Source organism: Cimex lectularius, unplaced genomic scaffold, assembly GCF_000648675.2.
Source record: "Cimex lectularius strain Harlan isolate CLEC.00 unplaced genomic scaffold, Clec_2.1 scaffold289, whole genome shotgun sequence".
In the NCBI taxonomy this organism is placed as follows: domain Eukaryota; kingdom Metazoa; phylum Arthropoda; class Insecta; order Hemiptera; family Cimicidae; genus Cimex; species Cimex lectularius.
In genome coordinates, this window is record NW_019392889.1 from 234,683 (window position 1) to 254,444 (window position 19,762).

At 31.9% G+C, this 19,762-nt stretch overlaps 2 protein-coding genes across 6 annotated transcripts; one reads left to right on the forward strand and one right to left on the reverse strand.

The window, feature by feature from the left end:
* Positions 1–1,692: 1,692 nt before the first annotated feature.
* LOC106666515 (protein pygopus-like) lies at positions 1,693–14,867 on the reverse strand. Of its 4 annotated transcripts, XM_014393771.2 has the most exons (7): positions 14,444–14,867; positions 14,157–14,277; positions 9,720–9,827; positions 6,522–6,676; positions 5,766–6,442; positions 1,924–2,069; positions 1,693–1,848 (listed from the first exon to the last, which is right to left on the reverse strand). In XM_014393771.2, the coding sequence occupies exons 2-7, from the start codon at positions 14,192–14,194 to the stop codon at positions 1,728–1,730; spliced, it is 1,245 nt and encodes a 414-aa protein (XP_014249257.1). In that variant the 5' UTR covers positions 14,195–14,277; positions 14,444–14,867; the 3' UTR covers positions 1,693–1,727. The 4 variants fall into 4 exon arrangements, with proteins under 4 accessions (XP_014249257.1, XP_014249260.1, XP_024084848.1 ...); XM_014393774.2 differs by lacking the exons at positions 9,720–9,827; positions 14,157–14,277; positions 14,444–14,867 and adding exons at positions 7,015–7,115; positions 7,177–7,323; XM_024229080.1 differs by lacking the exons at positions 9,720–9,827; positions 14,157–14,277; positions 14,444–14,867 and adding exons at positions 7,011–7,115; positions 7,177–7,323.
* Positions 14,868–18,287: 3,420 nt separating this feature from the next.
* Positions 18,288–19,667, forward strand: LOC106666503 (mitochondrial import inner membrane translocase subunit Tim29). Of its 2 annotated transcripts, none has more exons than XM_014393753.2 (2): positions 18,288–18,471; positions 18,665–19,667. In XM_014393753.2, exons 1-2 carry the CDS (start codon positions 18,457–18,459, stop codon positions 19,310–19,312), a joined length of 663 nt encoding a protein of 220 aa, XP_014249239.1. In that variant the 5' UTR covers positions 18,288–18,456; the 3' UTR covers positions 19,313–19,667. The 2 variants fall into 2 exon arrangements, with proteins under 2 accessions (XP_014249239.1, XP_024084853.1); XM_024229085.1 differs by having other exon boundaries at positions 18,291–18,449.
* Positions 19,668–19,762: the final 95 nt, after the last annotated feature.

Here is a 19,762-nt window from a genome sequence, read left to right on the forward strand (position 1 = left end):
ATTAATGATGAAGGAACCCTTAAGAATTTTTGAAGTATTGAAAGAAAACTGATTATGCAAAGTAAAAATAATCGACACAAATGATTAATCGGTCACTTATACTGCCAACTGATGTTGAAACGAACTTAAGACTAAGATAAAATTGAGCATTTTGAAAAGGATTCACTTCATGATTTCTGAGAAAATGTCCACAAGCATCAGTTACAACATATTTAAGATTTTAAACGAATGTGCAATGCATTGGCACAGATGATGTTACTTTACTAAACAAAGGCACTGAGAATAGTTAATTTCTATAAATTGTTTATTGTAGGTTTTCGACAGAACTTTGTTTAAATTAACACAGTTATAAAAAGAAATGAAAATGATCTTACAGTGTTGCCTGAATACCATATAAATTTAAAACCGTTTTTATTAATTTTTTTAACCACAAAAAAATTTCATAATTTTCCAATGAAATCGTCGATAATAAACATATTTATCAATAAAGTTACCAAATGAGCAATATAATTCCATATACACTAAGCGAGTGCACATACTCTCATATACATTACATGTAAATTCACCATTATTTACAACAGAAGTGTATGTTGCCACTAGTTTCTAGAGGACCTATATATAGAACGGACATTTTGATTATATAAAACTCGTTTAAAGGAAACTAAAACCTTTTGCTCATTAGATATTATTATTCTTTAAATATTTTACATTTTCTCTTTCCTTGCAATTAGTTTCACTCATTGCTATTATTATTTTTATTTACAACTTGCTTTTAAAACCCCCCTTAAGTGTTATAAAAAGCTGAATAAAATTAACAAAATATAGATATTTACATTTCAAACTGTAAGCCACTTTTCTTCAATTCTGACCCATGTACACCCCATTTGTTCAATTTAAGTATTAGGGCAATAAGTATATATTGAAAAAATGTTATTCACTATGTACAGATATACAAGGTTTTTTTTTTTATTTTGTTCAATTTTCCTTAATCTTACATTTAAGCCACTACATTTTCGATCGTTATTAAAATGTTATTTATAATTTCTATTCCATTCTCCAGAGCTTGTTAAAGCTCAATTTCATAGCGCTCAGAACTTTTTTTCTCACATCATACAGAATTTACTGAAGGTGTTTTAAGTTAATGCTTCTTTGTACAATTGGAAAAGAGAAATGTTAAATTACTTTAGGCAAGGAACAAAGTGTATATTTTACAACTTAAAAGTACACAATAATCCTCTAAAGAGTATTAGACTCTGAGAAGGCACGATAAATCAGTTTTTTTTTTTTTTCTTTTTTTTAGGATACCCTCCAAAATAATATCAATTTGAGTTTTTAACTACTTATGTACAAAGTTCCATCTTACACATAAATATATGAGATCCATAAAATCAGCACACAGTATGAAATCAATTCCAGATTTTATATTACTAAAACTAAGTACTATATTAGTATGGCACATCAAGTGTTTCATTCCAAGTTAAAAAAAAAAACATACATGTAAAATTAAAAATTAAGAAAGAAAAAGAGTAAAGCTTTAGTCGAATGACCTTTTTTTTTTTTTTTTAAGAACACTAAAATTAATTTAAATTGCCAATATATTAAAAATGAACACTGAGCATACTATCCAAACATAAAAATTGATTTAAATAAACCCGATAGAACTGAGAACAATAATATAGTCAAGTTATCTTATTTGGAGGATACCTAAGGAATTTTAATGACTGACGCTAAGGTTTGAATTTTACAAGAGGTATATTTTTAGTTGCGAGACACTTATCACAAACCCACTCTGCGTAAACCTCGGCGGTGAGCAATTGATAGGCAGCTTCCGTTAAACCAGTACACACTCTGAAAGAAACGATAAAATAATAAGTTAATATATCACTACATTAAAAAAAATAAAATAAAAAAAGTATTAAATACCTGTGAAACCAGAAGTTACAACCGGACTCACAGAGGATGGCTTGATCGTTATCATGTACTTCTTTATGACAAACCCCACAAGGGTATATGGGAGGTGCATTGGGATTTTGGGGATTAAATACCATCGATTGATCAACAGGATAAATCTGGAAAAAAATTAAAAAATTTATTTATTCTTTGTGGACTTTAGAAGAATAATACAATTTTGATTTGTTGCATGACAAAAATATTATGACAATTTAAGATTTTAAACTCTCCCAGAAGAGTTTTGTCATTGTGCCTCTTCAGGATTGGGCCTGAGTGATTTAAAAAAACAAAAAAACACTGAAGATGGTAAAATGCCAAAAAAATGACTGACAGACCAATCTAGCAAGAATAAGCTGATAAAAGTGATTGGTAATACCAAATTACAGCTTCATGCTAAAATCTAATTATTGTCTTGTGGATCTTTAAAAAAAAGTATTAGATTTCTTCAAAATTCTATGAAGACAGTTTTTAAAATTTTTATATTTGATATTTCATTTTAATAAAATGTTCATTTCAAATAATTAGAGGCATAATAAAAATAATAATAATGGCTGCTTAAAACTTGGAGCCTTTGTATCAGGACCTTAAAGAATTTGTGTCTCTCTCAAATATTCGTTATTTTTTTTTTTTTATTACATTTTTTTATAATGACTGTGAAAAGGAACTTGGTGCTTTGTTTTATTACTTGACACCATTCTTATAATGGCTCTATAAGAATTTGCTTCCACTGTTGTTAATGGCCATTTAGGAAATGCCTTTTAAAAAGCTTGATATAGTGGATTTTTAAGAATTTGTTGCTTCTGGTCTAAGTGCCTATTAAAAATTAGGTCCCAGACATAATTGCTTCTTAAAAATTAGCCTTATATAATGGCTTCTGAGGAATTATTATATTATATAGGAATATTATAATGGCACTTAATACAGCTGCCTTGTTGTAATTGCCTTTTAAGATTTTATAGTCCCGTTTTACCATCTTTTAAAGAATTCGGTACCACATTTATCAATCATGTCTTAATTTGGCATTTAGTAATCACAGAAATTTAGATGCATTGTTAGAATGGCTTATTAAAAGTTTATATGCAGCTTGTACATAGAGTTCTTTTGTAACAACCCTTCAGGTGTTTAGAAGTAGGAGGTTCAAACCATTTTACAATATTTTCTCAAATTTACACGCCCAAAGCAGGCTGGAATTTCAATTTTGAGATTAAGGGAGAAAATGCTTTATTTTGGGACAAAGGTCCTTTAAGAATTATAATAAGAATGCAGAAATTTTGACATACCTGTCACTTGAAGTAATAAACATTTATATGTAGTGAAATCACTTGAAATAGATACAAAATATAAAAAATAGAAATAATAGTAACAATACTGTAAAACATATTTTGGTCGACTGTTGCACTTTACAACCCTTCAGACAAAGGCTTAAAGGAGTTACTAGGTCCCCAGTGTTTCGTAGAACATTTTTCAGCTTTCTTAAATGTATATTAAATGAGATTTAGGCCTTTTCCCAAACTCTTTTCTTATACCTTTGAATGTTTGTCTGCTAGTGTTTGAATGAGAGTTCTGTGTGCCAGATTTCTTTCTTTTTTCAGTAATTTTTGAGCTGCTGTAGCGGAAAATTGAAATAAGAGAAAATACAAATTGTGGGGTAATAAACTACAATGCCCAAAATTGCAATTTAAATAATGAAAAATAGCTCCCTCTAGAAAAAGAAAAAAGATCAAAGAAAAAGAAGTGTTATTGTGTTTTGTTTTATTTTTATTAAGTAGCATTAGTGTATTTATAGTATTTAAATGGAGGAATAAAAGGATAACGATGAGCCTATACTCATGCTGAGACTGTAGCTAACAATGGAACAGAAATTCGAAATTCTAATTAATAAACAGGAATAAATTTCATAATTTAAAACTTTTTTTTCATACATTTGGCTTCCAGATAAAGTATTTTAAAAGTATAAATTAAAACTTTGGATGGCAATAGGATAGATAAATGTTAGGGGGGGGGGCATGAAATGACCTTAGCCATTAAAATGTCCTTAAAAGTTAATAATAATAATAGTAACGATAAGAATTTAGAGAAAAAATAAAAATGATAAAAAATCCCTTGTTTTGTGCGACTATAATTGCAAAATGTGAACTTAAAAGTTGAGAAAAATAAGAGAAAAAGTTCTCTTATGTAGCAAAAGGACCTAATAATATTATCTCTGTTTGGAAGGAGATGAGGTGCTAGTACAGGAGGGATTTAAAAGAGGTAAGGGAGGCAGCTTTGTGGTTTGGCAGAGGAAAAGAATTCCAAAGATTTGTCTCGATCTAGGAAGGAACGCTCAAATGTGGAGGTTTTATGTCAAGGGAAATATAGATCATTAGGAAACAAGCGGGTGTTACGAGAATGGATAGACAATTCAAATTGAAGTAGCTGGAAAATAAAATGAGGCTGATGAGTTTATACATTGGTAAAAGAAAGAAGGATAAAGCCAGGATAGGTCTGAATTCAGGTGTACGACTGAACATTTGGAAGTACCAAACAAATCTGACATGATAATTAATCAGACTTATCAGGAACTTATCTTGTTCCTCCAAAAGTCCATTTTTTTAATTTTCATCCTCACAGGGATTTAAAAAAAATTAATTTCCTTTCTCATTATGACCTGCAGGGCAGCCATCCCAATAGTTGGAATACTTTGGCTCAATGAAGGTCAGCTACATCGAACGTATTAATTTAAATACAATCTATGCAAGGAAATTCCAAGAGCAATGAATCAACAACCATTTTGGTCTCTAGACTAATTTTTTGGAGAGGATTTAAATGAGTTGATTTTGTTGTAGAACTAAGCTGTACAAATAATAAAAGTTTTATATATGTTTGGTTGTCCTCTTAACTAAAGTATAAATAAAATAATAATTATTTATTTTTAAGTGACTGATTAATTATTTATATGCAAAAGTGTGGTTGAGATGAATAATTATTTATTGCTAAACTGTTTTTGAAAAAGAGGGAAATACAAAAATTTAAAAAAATTGTAGGTTGGGAAGATGAGTTGGTGTATTCTGAAATCTCAATAGTTCAAGTGGTTGAGTTGAATCAACAAAACAGCTTGGTCCGGGGTATTAATCCTGATGTCGTGGGTTCGAGTCACTCTCGTGATAAAATTTTTCATCTCGATCACATCATAAAAATAATGATTAATAATTTTATTTAATAAAAAGTGTAGTTCTAATTTTAATGATCACTTCCATGGTATTTTTACATACATGAACAGCCTAACAAACCACATGACTAATGTCACATGTCCCTGTACGGAAAAATGTATCACAACATGATTTCCACGACTAAATTTGAAACTAGAAACTGATTCAAATGTTTATTTTTCTTTGCCTTTTGTATCAATGGCAATCATTTGGTTTCTTGTATTTTTCAATTTGTTTTGCCTCCACTTCTTTCTGTAAATTGTTTATTGTCTTTGTTTTTGTGTACATAAATATAAAAAATTTCAACAGGCACTAAAGTTATTTATCAAATATCAGACATTAGCTACTATATGCCACAATACTCAGCATCTTCCTTTGCCTGGATTGGGAAAAAAGGTAGGTGGCAGGTAATTATATCAAGAATTAAATTTTTTAAAAAGAACTTCAGTTTTCAAATAATTGAGTAATATGAAGGCTTGTAAAATAGTTGGCAAAAGAAGAAAAAAAACACCTTTTCTCTTATGAAGTGCTTAGCGCAGTCATGTAAGAAAGTAAGCAAGAAAATAATTAGTATGTATTTTTTTTACAAATTAAATTAAATGTGAAAAAATCTGTCTATGAAATTACCTTTCCCGCTGAAACTGGCATTGGCTTAGGAGGTGGGTAGCCATGAGGCGGGTGCTGCATTGAGATGGGATGCATTGGTGGATGAGATTGCCTTACTGGACCATTAGTATTCACTACACCGGATTTACATATATCACTTGTCATGTTACACTGTTGCATATTATTTGGTGTTCCTGGTGGAGCACCATTGTTCATGCACATTGGACTATTTAGGGGTCTTATGTCCATGATTGGGCTGGACATTGGACCCCCACACATTGGGCCGTTCCCGAGGGGGCTCCCCATAGGAGAGACACAGTTCATTGAAGAATGGCCCATCATCGGTGAACCTTTTCTCGCGTTTTGGTTCATGCAGTCCATATTCATGAGTGGGCTTCCTACAGTCGGACTCCTGTGGGGCATGGGGCTACCTGGGGTAGGGCCGCACATCATAGGGCCTGGTCCGCACATCGGACTTCGGTTTTGACCCATCGGGCTGGGCATCATCGACATCCCCATGGGGCTAATAGGTGGAGCACAATTCATCGGCGATCCGGCAATTGTGCATCCCGGTCCCCCCATCATCATGCCAGACATGTGCCTGGGGCCCATAGGAGGACCTAAATGACCCATCGCAGACTGTTGGATAGGTGGAGAATCGTCGAACGGATTAGAAGCTACTATTGTATCTCCATAACCTACACAATGAAAAAATTAACAATGAAACGGTTTATATCATTAAATATATTTTCCACTCTAAAAGAATATGAAAATCACCTGTTAAAGGAGGCGGTAAAAGATCTTGCATCACAGGGGGTGGCTGTTGATTTGCCAGGTTGGCAGCATTATTATTAGACGCACGTCGCTTTTTCTTTGGAGGGGGTGGCTCTGGATTGTTCATCATGGGAGGCTTGAATTCTCCCATTCCCATCCTAAATAAATAAAATGAAATATCAGAAACAAAAACAAAATAATACATAATACACTGAGTAAGGCAGTTCATAAATTATTTATATCGAATTGATACGGAAATTCTGGCTATTAATTAGAAAGTCTGCAGCAATATAAGAAATTTTAAAAAAAACTAATAGAAGGGAGGGTGATAACTAAAAAAATAACATTAATGTTGATGATATCGATTGTTAATATGATGCAGCAGTTTTTGTATTTTGCTTTGTTTTTAGGTCATTAAATTGTTGAATAACATATAATATTAATATTAAAATACACAAAATAAAAATATAAATAATAGGAAAGTTCAAGAACTCATCTAAAATTGTATTGCGTCCATTGTTGCTTATAAACTGCCAGCGAATGAATTTTATTAAAGTTTTATCTCAATTCTAGACAAATGGGCGTTCAATAAAACTCCTGTGCAAAAACATTCAACAGTTCATCAATTAGTCAGAAGTGCGTATTTCCCTTAATTTACTTTTTCTGCACATTTGGCTGAATTTTCCACGCCATTGCTAAAAGGTCAAATCTCTTGCAGGGATTCATTTACAACTGGTTTGAAAAAGAGATTAACATCAGTTATATATGTGCACTTTATACTGTCTCAAGTCTCATCACCGACAAGGATTAGATCATCAAAACATCAACAAACGTGTTTATACAGCATTTTCACAGGAAAATGTTACTCGTCGTTTTCCACGACAGCTAAAACTGCACATGTAAATTTTCCTACATCTTTTATTTTTTTAAATGGATGTTCAAGTGCTTGTCCTTCACCATGCGTCTTGTTTGAAACAAAATAAAACTTTATATGATAATTTAGCCTAATTCTGAACATAACTTGATTTTTTACTCTTAAACGGTAAAATTAAAATTTAGGATTACTTATGCTTACAAGTGCTACAAGAAAGCAGGTATAACAGTGAATGACATTCCTTAATTTTTATTAACTTACTAAAACCTAAACATATTAAGTTTCAGTTTAAATATTTTCAACTTTGGTAAAATATGCCTACGCTTCTTATGGCTACAAAGTACAAATTAATAATCCTTATTCCAATAAAATAAAATTATATCCCATAAAAATATGTATGATTGGGGTATTGGTGGCCACAACATTAAGACGTCGTTGACACAGCACTCATCACTACAAGGTAAAGAGGTAAAGATCCCAGGTTCAAATCCAGAGGCCCTGCATTAGAACCCAGCATATTTACAAATGGGATTTTTTTTTTAAACACCGACACCAGGTTGATATCGCCTCTACTGTTGCGAACCCTCATATGGCACCAATGATATAATGATATAAAAATGATATTTTTTTTTAAATATTTAGAAAGAGATTAACTGGAATTAAAAAAAAAAAAAAAAATTATCCCCAAACTCACTGGGTTGGAATGCAGAATGAATCATAAAAGTTTTCTTTAGTCAGCGGTTCTTTGCACTTAGACTGTTTTTATTTATTTTATAATTTGTCGATACCAGGAATTGTAAGTTCCACTGAGCATTGCAACTTTACAGCTTATTGTACAACTTCTAGGCTCCATTTTTGGGAGTTCACAAGTGTATGAATTGAGCCCCTGGTGAGCTGTTTCAATGGAAGAAACTCATTTTCGAAGGGGGTCGGGACCGAATTCAGGGTCTCTGGACCTTCCTATTAATGGGTGGTATCAACTTTCATTGTGGCCACTGCTCCCCTTCTTTACGTGTTATAAAAAAGTCAAGATGCAACAGTGGGTTTCAAACCCATTATATGGGATCTTACTAGTTGAGATGAGAGTATGACACTTTAACCACTCAGCTCCCACAATTCCCCTATGATATTTAAAGTCCTTGTTTTATAACAGTAAGTCATTCAATATTGTGGGAGAAGAAGGAAAACTTAATAATTTATATATGTTTTAATTGTTCCTCTTAATCAAATTAATTGTATTAATTATTTTTATGAAACAGTTGAGATCAAAAATCAAAATCACAAGCAGGACTCGAACCTATGACATCCGAATTAGTATACCAGCACTCTACCACTTGACCTGTCATGCCATCGGTCCCCAAGATATCAACTCACATCTAAAATTAAACAGTATTTCTCCTTTATGAATGTCTTTCAATGTACTAAACAATGTACCAGTTGGAGTATATAAAATATATGTCAAAGGATGAGTCAAATTTGTCCAAAAATGACTGCATGAATTCGTAAAAAAATATATATATTCAACAGTTTCTGATAATAGCAATAGCTAAAGTACACGATATGTTATGAAATGTTATGAATGATGTGTTCAGCTCGTTAAAAAATTACTACTTCGAGAAACATTGGAAGTTATTGTAATGGAAAGATGAAAAGATACTACATTTACATACTATTTACATATTATAACGTGCATGCTAGAAACATACATTCAAGTTCGTGTTTTTAATTGTTTTATGAAAAGTGGTAATTCGATATTCTTACAACATGAAATATCGGTAAATGCGTTCAGTATTTAAAATAGTTAAAATTTTTCTTTTATTCATTTTATTGTTTTGAATAACAACATTTTCTAGCTTTTTAAATTGTTTTAGAAAGATTACTTTATTAAAGCTGTTCAGTAACTAAAGGTGTATATAATAGTTGGTACATATAAATCCAGACAAATGAAGTAATAACATTTCTTTCTTCACTAATGATTTTTATTTGACATGGTAACTGAAATAGTTCTTTTACTAATTAATTAGAAAAATTGTGACTTTTATGTTGAACTAGCCAATTTAACACCAAGTGTTTTACATCAAGCTCAGGGACAGTAGAGAGCGAGAATAAATCACACCATGAAAAATACAATGAGTACGCATCTGCTGAACAATTGTCCTAGATTTTGACGTATTTGCGAGACTTTATAAGCGTAATTTTCTTAGTTGCATGCAATAATACTGATTTATTACAATAAACAGTTATTACCAATCTTACCAAAAAAACCTGTTTTTAAATATTTGAATACTCCAATGATAATGAGAGGAAAAATAATAAAATGTAATTACCCACAGTTCATTTTTTCATCAGGGAAATAAGGAGCCCTTGTCATGTGTGGATGTGGCTCCACACCAGGGCAAGGCGGGTAGTACATCTGGTTTCGCCCCCTTGGCATGCTGAAATGAAAATTACCCATATTAAACAACAGTTGAATATGATATGTGATAAACAGTCATAAAAATGAACAATGAGAATAATTTATCAATTAAATAAAAGTTGAGAATATATTTTTACTTCATCACTCAACACACAATGCACATAAAACTACTACTACAAGCTCTACTAAATAATATATCAATTGTTGCTTTTTGATGTATAAAACAAAAATTGTCGAGTGGAGCAGATATCATAATGAAATTTTATGCTAAAGCCTGTTGGATAAATCAATGGTTGTAAGTTAAAAGATGAAATTATGTAATAATTTACAAAACAACATGCTCAGTGCGAAAGCTCTTTTGAACAGGTATTGTAAGTTGAGTTGAAATTTCTTCTCAATAAGTGTTCGATTAACCAGTACATAGGTAACTAAATAAAATTTGGATTTTAGAATAAAACAATCAGCATCCTTGTACATTGTACATTTTGTGAAATGGAATCTCTTTGAGCATGAATTACGAGTGAATCTGACTTTTTTTTTTTTTTGCTACATCATGTTGGATAAAATTATCATTCAAGTTTTATTTTTTTAAATGACTTCATGAGCTTGCATATTAGCCTGAGTTCTGTTGATAATTTCATCAAATATAGTAATCAAATATCAAATATGATGGGAATTGAACTGAGAGCATCACACTTAACCACTCTGCTCCCGCGGACTACAATAATTAAAACTGGAAAATAAAAAGATGAAAATAGAAAATAGTAGAACTAGTGATAGTGGCAAAGAAAGATTCTCTTTCAAATATACATTAGGGTGCATGTTCAAATTCTTGCAAAGCATGGGTGTACACATCATTATGTGATTTAGAAAGCAAACAATAATTAAGAAATAATTTAAAAAAATTCCTAAGATATTTAGTATAAATTTTTATTAGCGACAAATTATTATTATTTGGAGATCGTGAGATGCGGTCTGGTGTGACATAGGTTTTAGAAAAACATTTTCTTTATCGTACCAACGTTTCGATCTTTATTGAGATCATCTTCAGGGCCTTGCGTTGTATGCATTTCAACAAAAAAGTTCTCTGATTGACAGATGACGTGTTTCTTTTCATTGTTGGCTATGCCCTTCAGAATACTCTGCTTGAGCTATCAATCAGAGAACTTTTTTGTTGAAATGCAGACAACACAGGACCCTGAGGATGAACTCAATAAAGATCGAAATGTTGGCACAATAAAGAAAATGTTTTTCTAAAACCTGTCACACCAGACCGCAAATAATCATTAACTAACGGTCACTAAACATCATACATTAATTATTATTTTACTGGATGTATGAATGAATTAGCAGCAAGGTAGGCATTGAGATAGTAAATACACTTATTGTTGTTTAATTCATAGATAAATAAATAAATAAAGAGAGAGAGAGAGACTGTCCTTCACGGTAAAATAATTAGTTTTTGAAAGGACAAAGGAAGTTAACAACGAAAGCATGCTGGACAAATCCAGTTTGAAAGATGATTTTCAACAGACAAACATTTTAGTACTTCAAAGAAGAAACTTGGCAAGCAACATCTGTGAAAGACCAAAACAGCGAGGATAGGCAGACCGAATTGTTTTGAAATTACGAACTACTCCCAAAAGGATTCTGTCAAAATAAAAAAACCTCAGCATTTTCATTGTTAAATTTACAGCAAAACTAAGAAATAGAATCTTTGTATGAACATCTCAAGAGTTATCATGTATAAATTTCTCTTTTGAGTGGATGTAAGAATTCAGTTTTCAGCTAAACCATGCACTATATATAAACTAATAGTTCAAGTTAGGGGATTAAACACAAACTTTTGATAGTTTAAAGAACCATTGGGCTTAGAGAAAGTAGTGTACCAAAACAAAAAACCCTTAATATTTCATTAATTAAGAGTGGAGTTTACAACAAAGGCTTGTAAAGGCTTGTACAAGTTCAGGTTGAAAGATAAAACAACGAACATTTTGTTATTTTAAAATAGCAACTTATTGTTTGATTCAGTCAAAATATATTTTATCTTTTTATGAATTTTAGTGAACCTATGTGGAAATTTTTACAAATAAAGTTGAATAGACAACTAGAATGAAATTCACAGCAGATCCATGCTAAACATTAGGATCTCTTTGTGAGTACCGAGATAATTGCAACAAAATTGGTAAATGTCACTTGATTAGAGCTTAAATGAGATGTTTACGTACAAAATGGGAAAATATCTCTTGTATACATTAGAGTGATGTTTACAGCCAAAGCAAGTTGGATAATCCAATAGTTCATATTGAGAGATTCATTCACAAAATGAAAGAACATTTTGGTAGTTTAAAAATCCGACTTGTATGATCTAGAGGAAAGCAATGAAAAAATGCTATCCACAAAATAGGAAAATTTATCTAGAATAGACATTAGACTGGAATTTAAAACAAAAGCATACCAAGAGTTCAAACAGAGCAGTTTGGTAGTTTAAAGTAACAACTTAATATTGGATTTAAACAAAAACACGGGATCTCGTGATGAACATTGAAATAATTTTAACAAAATTTTTTAAATATATCTCAATGTGGCATACGAGGGATGTGTACAGCAGAAGCATGCTGGATGAACCATGTTGAGAGATATAGTCAGTTAAACAAAGAACATTTTGGTAGTTTAAAAACCCGACTTTATGGATTTAGAAGAAAATAGTGAAAAACTGCTGCCTACACAAAGTATATATTTCTTGGGCAGATATTAAAGTGATGTATACAGCAGACACAAGCTGGATAAACGAGCAGTTCATGTTGAGGGATCAAATGAAGAATATTTTGGTTCAAAGTAACAAATTAATATTGGATTTAAACAAAAATATGGGATCTATTGATGAACACTGAGATAATTTTAACGAAATTTTTAAATATCTCTCGACGAAACATAAGAGTGATGCCGATGAATACTGGATGTCAAAAGATCAAACAAAGAGCATTTTGGTAATTCAAAGTAACAAGTTAATATTTGATTCCATAAAGTCGGGTTTTTAAACTACCAAAATGTTCTTTTTTTGGTAGATGATATCTCTCAATATGAACTGTTGGATTAACCAACTTGCGTCTATTGTATACATCATTCTAATAACTACCAAAGAAATATTTTCACACTTTGTGTAGATAGTAGTTTTTTCAGTTTCCCACTAAATTCATAAAGTCAGTTTTTTAAACTACCAAAATGTTCTTTTTTTGTAGATGATATCTCTCAATATGAACTGTTGGATTATCCAATTTGCGTCGGCTGTAAACATCACTCTATCTATCCAAGAAATATTTTCCTCTTTTGTGTGGATTGTAGTTTTTTAGTTTTCCACTAAATCCATAAAATCGGGTTTTTAAACTACCAAAATGTTCTTTGTTTGGCTGACTATATCTCTCAACATGTTGGTTCATCCAGCATGCATCAGCTGTATACATCCTCTAATAACTACCCTAGAAATATTTTCATACTTTGTGTACACAGCAGTTTTTCACTATTTTCTAATAAATCCATCAAGTCTGTTTTTTAATAGGAAAATATCTGTAGAGTAGACATTAGAGTGAAGTTTAAAACAAAAATATGTCAAGAGATCAAACAAAGAGCATTTTGGTAGTTTAAAGTAAGAACTTAATATTTGATTTGGACAAAAATATGGTGACTCCCTATGAAACATAAGAGTAATGCATGCGGGATGAACCAACGTATTGAGAGATATAGTCAGCCAAACAAAGAACATTTTGGTAATTTAAAGAACCGATTCGATGGATTTAGTATAAAATAGTGAAAAAAACTGCTGTCTAGGCCAAATATGAAAATATTTCTGGGGTAGATATTAGAGTGATGTTTACAGGAGACGCAAGTTGGATAATCCAACAGTTCATATTGAGAGATACCATCTGCCAAAAAAAGAACATTTTGGTAGTTTAAAGTAACAACTTAATAAATGATTTGAACAAAAATATGCTATCTCGTGAGATAATTTTAACACAATTTTTAAATATCTCTCGATGAGGCATAAGAGTGATGTTTACAGCAGATGCATGTTAGTTAAACCAATAGGTCATGTTGAAAGATAATGAAAATTTTGGTAGTTTAAAGAATCAACTTATTATTGGATTTAGTGAAAAAAAAAAAAAATCGTGGAAAAATGGTATTATTATATTTATGACGTATTAATTGTTAAATTTGACAGGAGTGAGAATTTATGCTAAAGCTTGTTAGATGAATTAAAGTTATCTTGTTATCATAGTAATTTTTGGTTTGGGGGTAATTTTGAGTGTGCGTTGAAAAAAAAAGTAAAATTATTAATATAAATAATTACCTTACAAAGGGTGCCATCCCTCCAATATTATGGCTCATTTCCTTCACTTTCTTCTCATCGCCCTCCTAAGACAACAATCGTTTTTGTCCGATTGCATAGGGCGGCCTTCCATAGAAACGTCCTGACGAAAACAAGAAACTCATTCAAGACCATTGACATTCACGCTATGTTGTATCAAATCCTATATGGTAAGGATTTTATTATGGATTTGGGCCCGTTTACGTCGTTAATATTATTTTCGACCCGCAGCGGGAATGTTATGTACACTATTAGAGGTTAGGACTTACATGAAGTAAATACGAATTTTATCATATCCTCGACGGTCTAATAGCTCGACTGTTTCGACTCACTATTCACATTCCATCGAAACGGGCTCGCGCTCAGAGAAAACTCGACGTATCGGGCCGTTAAAAGTCATCTTCCCAGTTCAAGGTGCCCGACATCGTCTTCGTACACATGACGGCTTCACTCAAACTTAATATCAAATATAACTGTTATTCTCCCTCTGAAGCTGTCGAGAAGATCGATTTCCTCCTTCCCGAGACACCGCGGGTAAATCAAATTCGACTAAAGCCTGGATTATGGCACGACCGCGACTTCTAATTTTGGTAACAATAAAAGACAAATCAAAATGGAAAAATAGTTGGCTAGCGGCTTAAGTGATATTTTTGACTATAAACAGCCCAAAGAGGATCGAGTCGCCCTCCATGGAGTTGCCGTTTTTAGTTTTTACTCACGAATCACTGACCGCTGGACCGGATCGGAACTCACCTATTTAAATATTTTACCGTCTCGTGAAATTAAATTGATTATTTTTCAACAAAGGTTTTTTTCTATTTTAATCCGATTGTACGGAAAAGTCTCTAACCTCAGTGGAAATTCCAAAGCCAGAGCTCCCCGCGGCCGTAGCGAGAACCGTACGGTCAAGACGACTTTCAGAGAGCCTGGGCTTCTTACAAAATAATAAAAATAAGACAAAAACGAAACGACCGTCATAACTTGTTCCATTTCCCCTTTCCGACCAATAATTATCTTCCTTCTTCGCTTCGGACCGGTTTAGAGTTTAGTAGAAAAAGAACCCTTTCTAGAAAACATTTTTCTTTCTTTATAAGTAAAATTCTTGTAAAGATTGATATTAAACTTTTTTTTTCATAACAAACAACACATAAAAAAATTATTTCATATCCCTTCATGGGTCTCTGTTGATTAAAGATTTCTTCCAACTGATTATGATCAACATGCTGTGGTTAGCTAGAATATGTTCATCGGTTTAGAGTTTAGTCTGTGAAAAAAGAACCCTTTCCAGAAAACATTTTTTCTCTATACAAGTCAAATTCTTTTAATGATTGATATTAAACAATTTTTTTCATACCAAACATAATCCATAAAAAATTACTTCATATCCCTTCATGAATCTCTGATGATTAAAGATTTCTTCCAACTGATTACGATCAACATGCTGTGCTAGCTAGAATATGTTCACCAGTTTAGAGTTTAGTCTGTGAAAAAGAACCTTTCTAGAAAACATTATTTCTTTCTTTATAAGTAAAATTCTTTTAATGAGTGATATTAAACAATTTTTTTCATAACAAAAAAATGATTTCATATCCCTTCATGGATCTCTGATGATGAAAGATTTCTTTCAACCAATTATACGTACATAAAATTTACTTCTTATTTATAGGCAAAAGCCTGTTTTATTACAATAATTACCAGAAAGACAAACAACATTTAAAACATGAAAAACATTAAAATATTAAATATTTACAATAAATAAAATGATAAAAATAATAACATACAGTGCAATCCATTTATGTTTATTGGTCTAACAAATTACTTCTTTCAATTAATTATTCTTTTTATGTAAGGTTTTGGTTGAGATAAAAATGGCAAAAAAGAGGGAAAATTTGAACGGTTGTAGATTGAGATGAGAGTTGGTGTCTGAGTAGATCAGTCATGATAGCTCAAGGGATTAGAGCAGCGGCGTATTGAGCCAAAAGTCGTGGGCTTGAATCTCGCTCGTGACACTAACTTTTTCATCTCAACTAAGACTTTACATATAAAGAATAAGTAATTGAAATACAGTTTAATTTAGATACCAGACATTTGAAATCAAAAACAATAGTTGGAATTTGACTGGTATGGTAATGAGGGTACTAGGGTGCAGGGTTTGTGCTCCCAAGCACTGTAGCCTTCTGGCTTATTGTATGTTCCTAGTTCCCTAGTTTAGTGCAATAGACTCAATCCTTCTCCTTAGAAGTATCAGGTCATTGACTGTCGCTGCTACAATTTCATTCCCTAGATTTTTTTCGTATGTTAGGGTAAATCTCCATTGAGCTGTTGCTTAACATTCGAAGATGATATAGGTGGCTGTTTCCTCCTTCTCATCGCATAATCTGCAGATGGGATCATTGTTTTATATGCCGATATTGTGTAGATGTTTTCTCAGATCACAGTAACCGCTTAGTGTCTATCCCTCTCCAATGTAGCAGTGAGTTTGCCAGTCTTGGTTAGGGTTGTTTCATCATAAGTTTACTGTGTCTAGGGCCGCTAGAGTTTATTCACTTCTCCTTTTATTTTGTTTGGATTCATTCTGAGATGGAGGCTTCTATATTTGTTTTTGTTATTCCAGGTTTGGGGCCTACATATGGTCTTGCCGATATTTTTCTGGCCAGCGGTCTGCTTTTTCGTCACTCCTCTGTGCCCTGGCACTCAAGATAACATCACATTGTTGTGTTTCCCCAGGTTTTGGAGATTTTGGATGCATTCACTGACTAATTTTGGTGTGACTTTTTTAAATGCTAATGCTTTAATGGCTGCTTGGCTATCAGATCTTATGAGGATTTTTTTGCCCGTGTAACCTCTTTTAAGATTCAAGCGCACAAGCGTTGATGGCATGTATTTCTGCCTGAAAGGCAGAAGTGTACTTCATTAATGAGTTTGATTGCTCATATCTTGGGCTTCTGTACCATATCATTGTCTCTGATGCTCTCCTTTGTTCTTCCTCTCCTTCATAGTCCGTTGAGACTTTATAGGATATTATAAACAATGTTTCCAGGATTATTTTATTACAATAATTATAAGAAAGAAAAAATTTGGGACATGGAAAAATTTTCCTAAAAAAACATGACCAACATTGAAATATTAAATATTGACAATAAATAAAATAATAAAAAGAATAACATTCAGCATAATAAAATACAAAAACAATATTTGGAATTTGACTAGTAAATAAAAACAATTGTAAATAAGATTAATTAATTGTACATACATATATACAGAAAATCAACCAGCACATCCGGTATACATACACATACATATACATACAAGACGCAATAATTGACCAATTAATAATTTTCACATTAAAATTAACTATGGCTTTGTATTTAAGTTTCACTGAAGAAGTACAGTGGGTCAACAAATTATTTGAACACTTGTTCAAAAAAATGAATAGTTCTTCTTCTATAAAACTGTCAACAGCATATAGATGAAATTGGGTGAAATTAAGAACTAATGGAAGATCATTTAGGAATATGAAAAATAAAAAATGTCCAAGAATAGAGCCTTGAGTCAAACCAGCTGAAGTTGAGAGAATAGAGGAGATAAAATTTGAAGCTATACATCTTTGAGTTCTGTCAAGTATTGTAGGTATGTAAGTAATAATTTCAAATCACAGACAAACATTCTCATAGTAGTAAAGAATGCTATTTTCTCAATTAATTATACACAATCTTTTTGAAATGAAAAATTTGTGTCACAGCCGGAATTCGAACCCACAACTTTCGTTGAAAAAATTGTTTATAAAATTGAGTAAATATATAATTAAAAATAAGTTGATAAAAATAAAAGAATGTGATGTACTGCATTATTTAATGTGTGATTAATGAACAAAAATAATATAAAAATAGATGCAGTGTGGAAAAATATAAATTTAATGTGTCTGCATGTTTTAAAACTAAATATCTCCCTAAAATAAAAATAATTTGTATTAATTTAGCTCAGTAATTTATAGAAGGTTTTAATTAATTTATATTAGTAAAAAAACACGATAATATAAATTCTTGTTTTGAATTTAAATATTTTGGATATAGTCATGACGTACATTGTTTAGAGGTTGTCATTGTTGTCAAGAAGTAGGTTACAGTTGAAATTTAAGTTTTTGCTTTTATTTTGGACATATTACGGCTTATCTTAACTGAAGATATAAAGTCAACACGTGTCTTTGTTTTGTATATTGAATTTTGAAGATCCTTATTTATAATACTTAATCGAAATTAAAAAGTCAAATTAAAAGTAAGATATGTTCCTTTCTAAGGTAAGATTAATAATATACACAGTATTTGTGTGGATTTACTTTATGCTTGACAGCTTTTGATAATGATTTTTAAGTTATTAAATAAAATAGATGATTGTGAAAATCTTTTATTGTCTCCATAAACGTGATTGGTGAAAACTGAACTTAATATTAGTTTTTACACAGGAATTAACTTGATTTTTTGTTGTAATAGATGTCAAGAAGAGCTCTTCTTTTTCATGGCACTGCAAAAAAAGCATTTATGAATGCATCATTAGTAACGACAACGAAAGAAGCAAAATCCGGTATATACAGGTTTACTCAAATGCCTGAACGGTTGAAAGGGACGTTCGTTGACAGGTGGGCAACATATTGGAAAGATCTTTTCCGTGACTATTACGAAGTTTTCAAAGACGTTGGAACTGATTTAAAAAACAAACCTGTTAAAAGTGGAGTGATTTTTACTTTAAGTGGCCTTTCGTATTTCTGTTGGAAGAACAACCCGGATATGAACGATTTCCGATCGGCGGTTATGAAACATTCCAACGAGTTTATTTTCATCGGTCCGAAGATACGAAACCCAAAAACGACGGAGCACTTGAACCTTCTTGAACAGTGCACTAACGAAGGGACGCTGCGGAGGTTTTCTTTCGGACTCTTCTCGTTCATCTGGAGGGACAATTACTCGGACACTGTTGGAATATACAGTAAATGGTGCCCTTATCTGACACCCGAGTGGCTCTCTTTTCACACGAGGGTGTTGGATGTGGGGTTTCTGAATAAATGGTGGATTCTCGAAGAGAAGATGGTCGATTGTGACATCAATCCAGGAGAATGGGGAGACACCATTGCTCTCAAATAAAATTGTAATAAAAATATAATTTTTTTTGCAGTTGATAGAGATAGCCTCTATATTAAAGTTTCTCATGAGCAGAAAGAGGTCTATTTCAATAGTTACCGTTAAATTTATCATGGTAAAAAATATTTCTGATTTGACTCTCTTATTGTGCCTAAACAGTGAATTAGTCTATACAAAACACTTTAGAAATTGTTCATTTAATAAAAAGGGAGCTGCTTGCGATAGCTGAATATTGCAGTTTGTAATTTATGTACAAAGTAGACTTAGTGTGTAAAAACTGTAGTTTTTTTAAACATTAAATTGCCTCCCACATGTGACGGATGAATGGTTGGGATAAATATACGCTTGTTATTTGTTTCTTCTTTCTTAATCGTAAACCTTGAGATTATTGTCGAGTTAAAAAGATAAGGATTAAACTTTGTCTCTCAATTGTACTGGCCTGCCAATTATTTC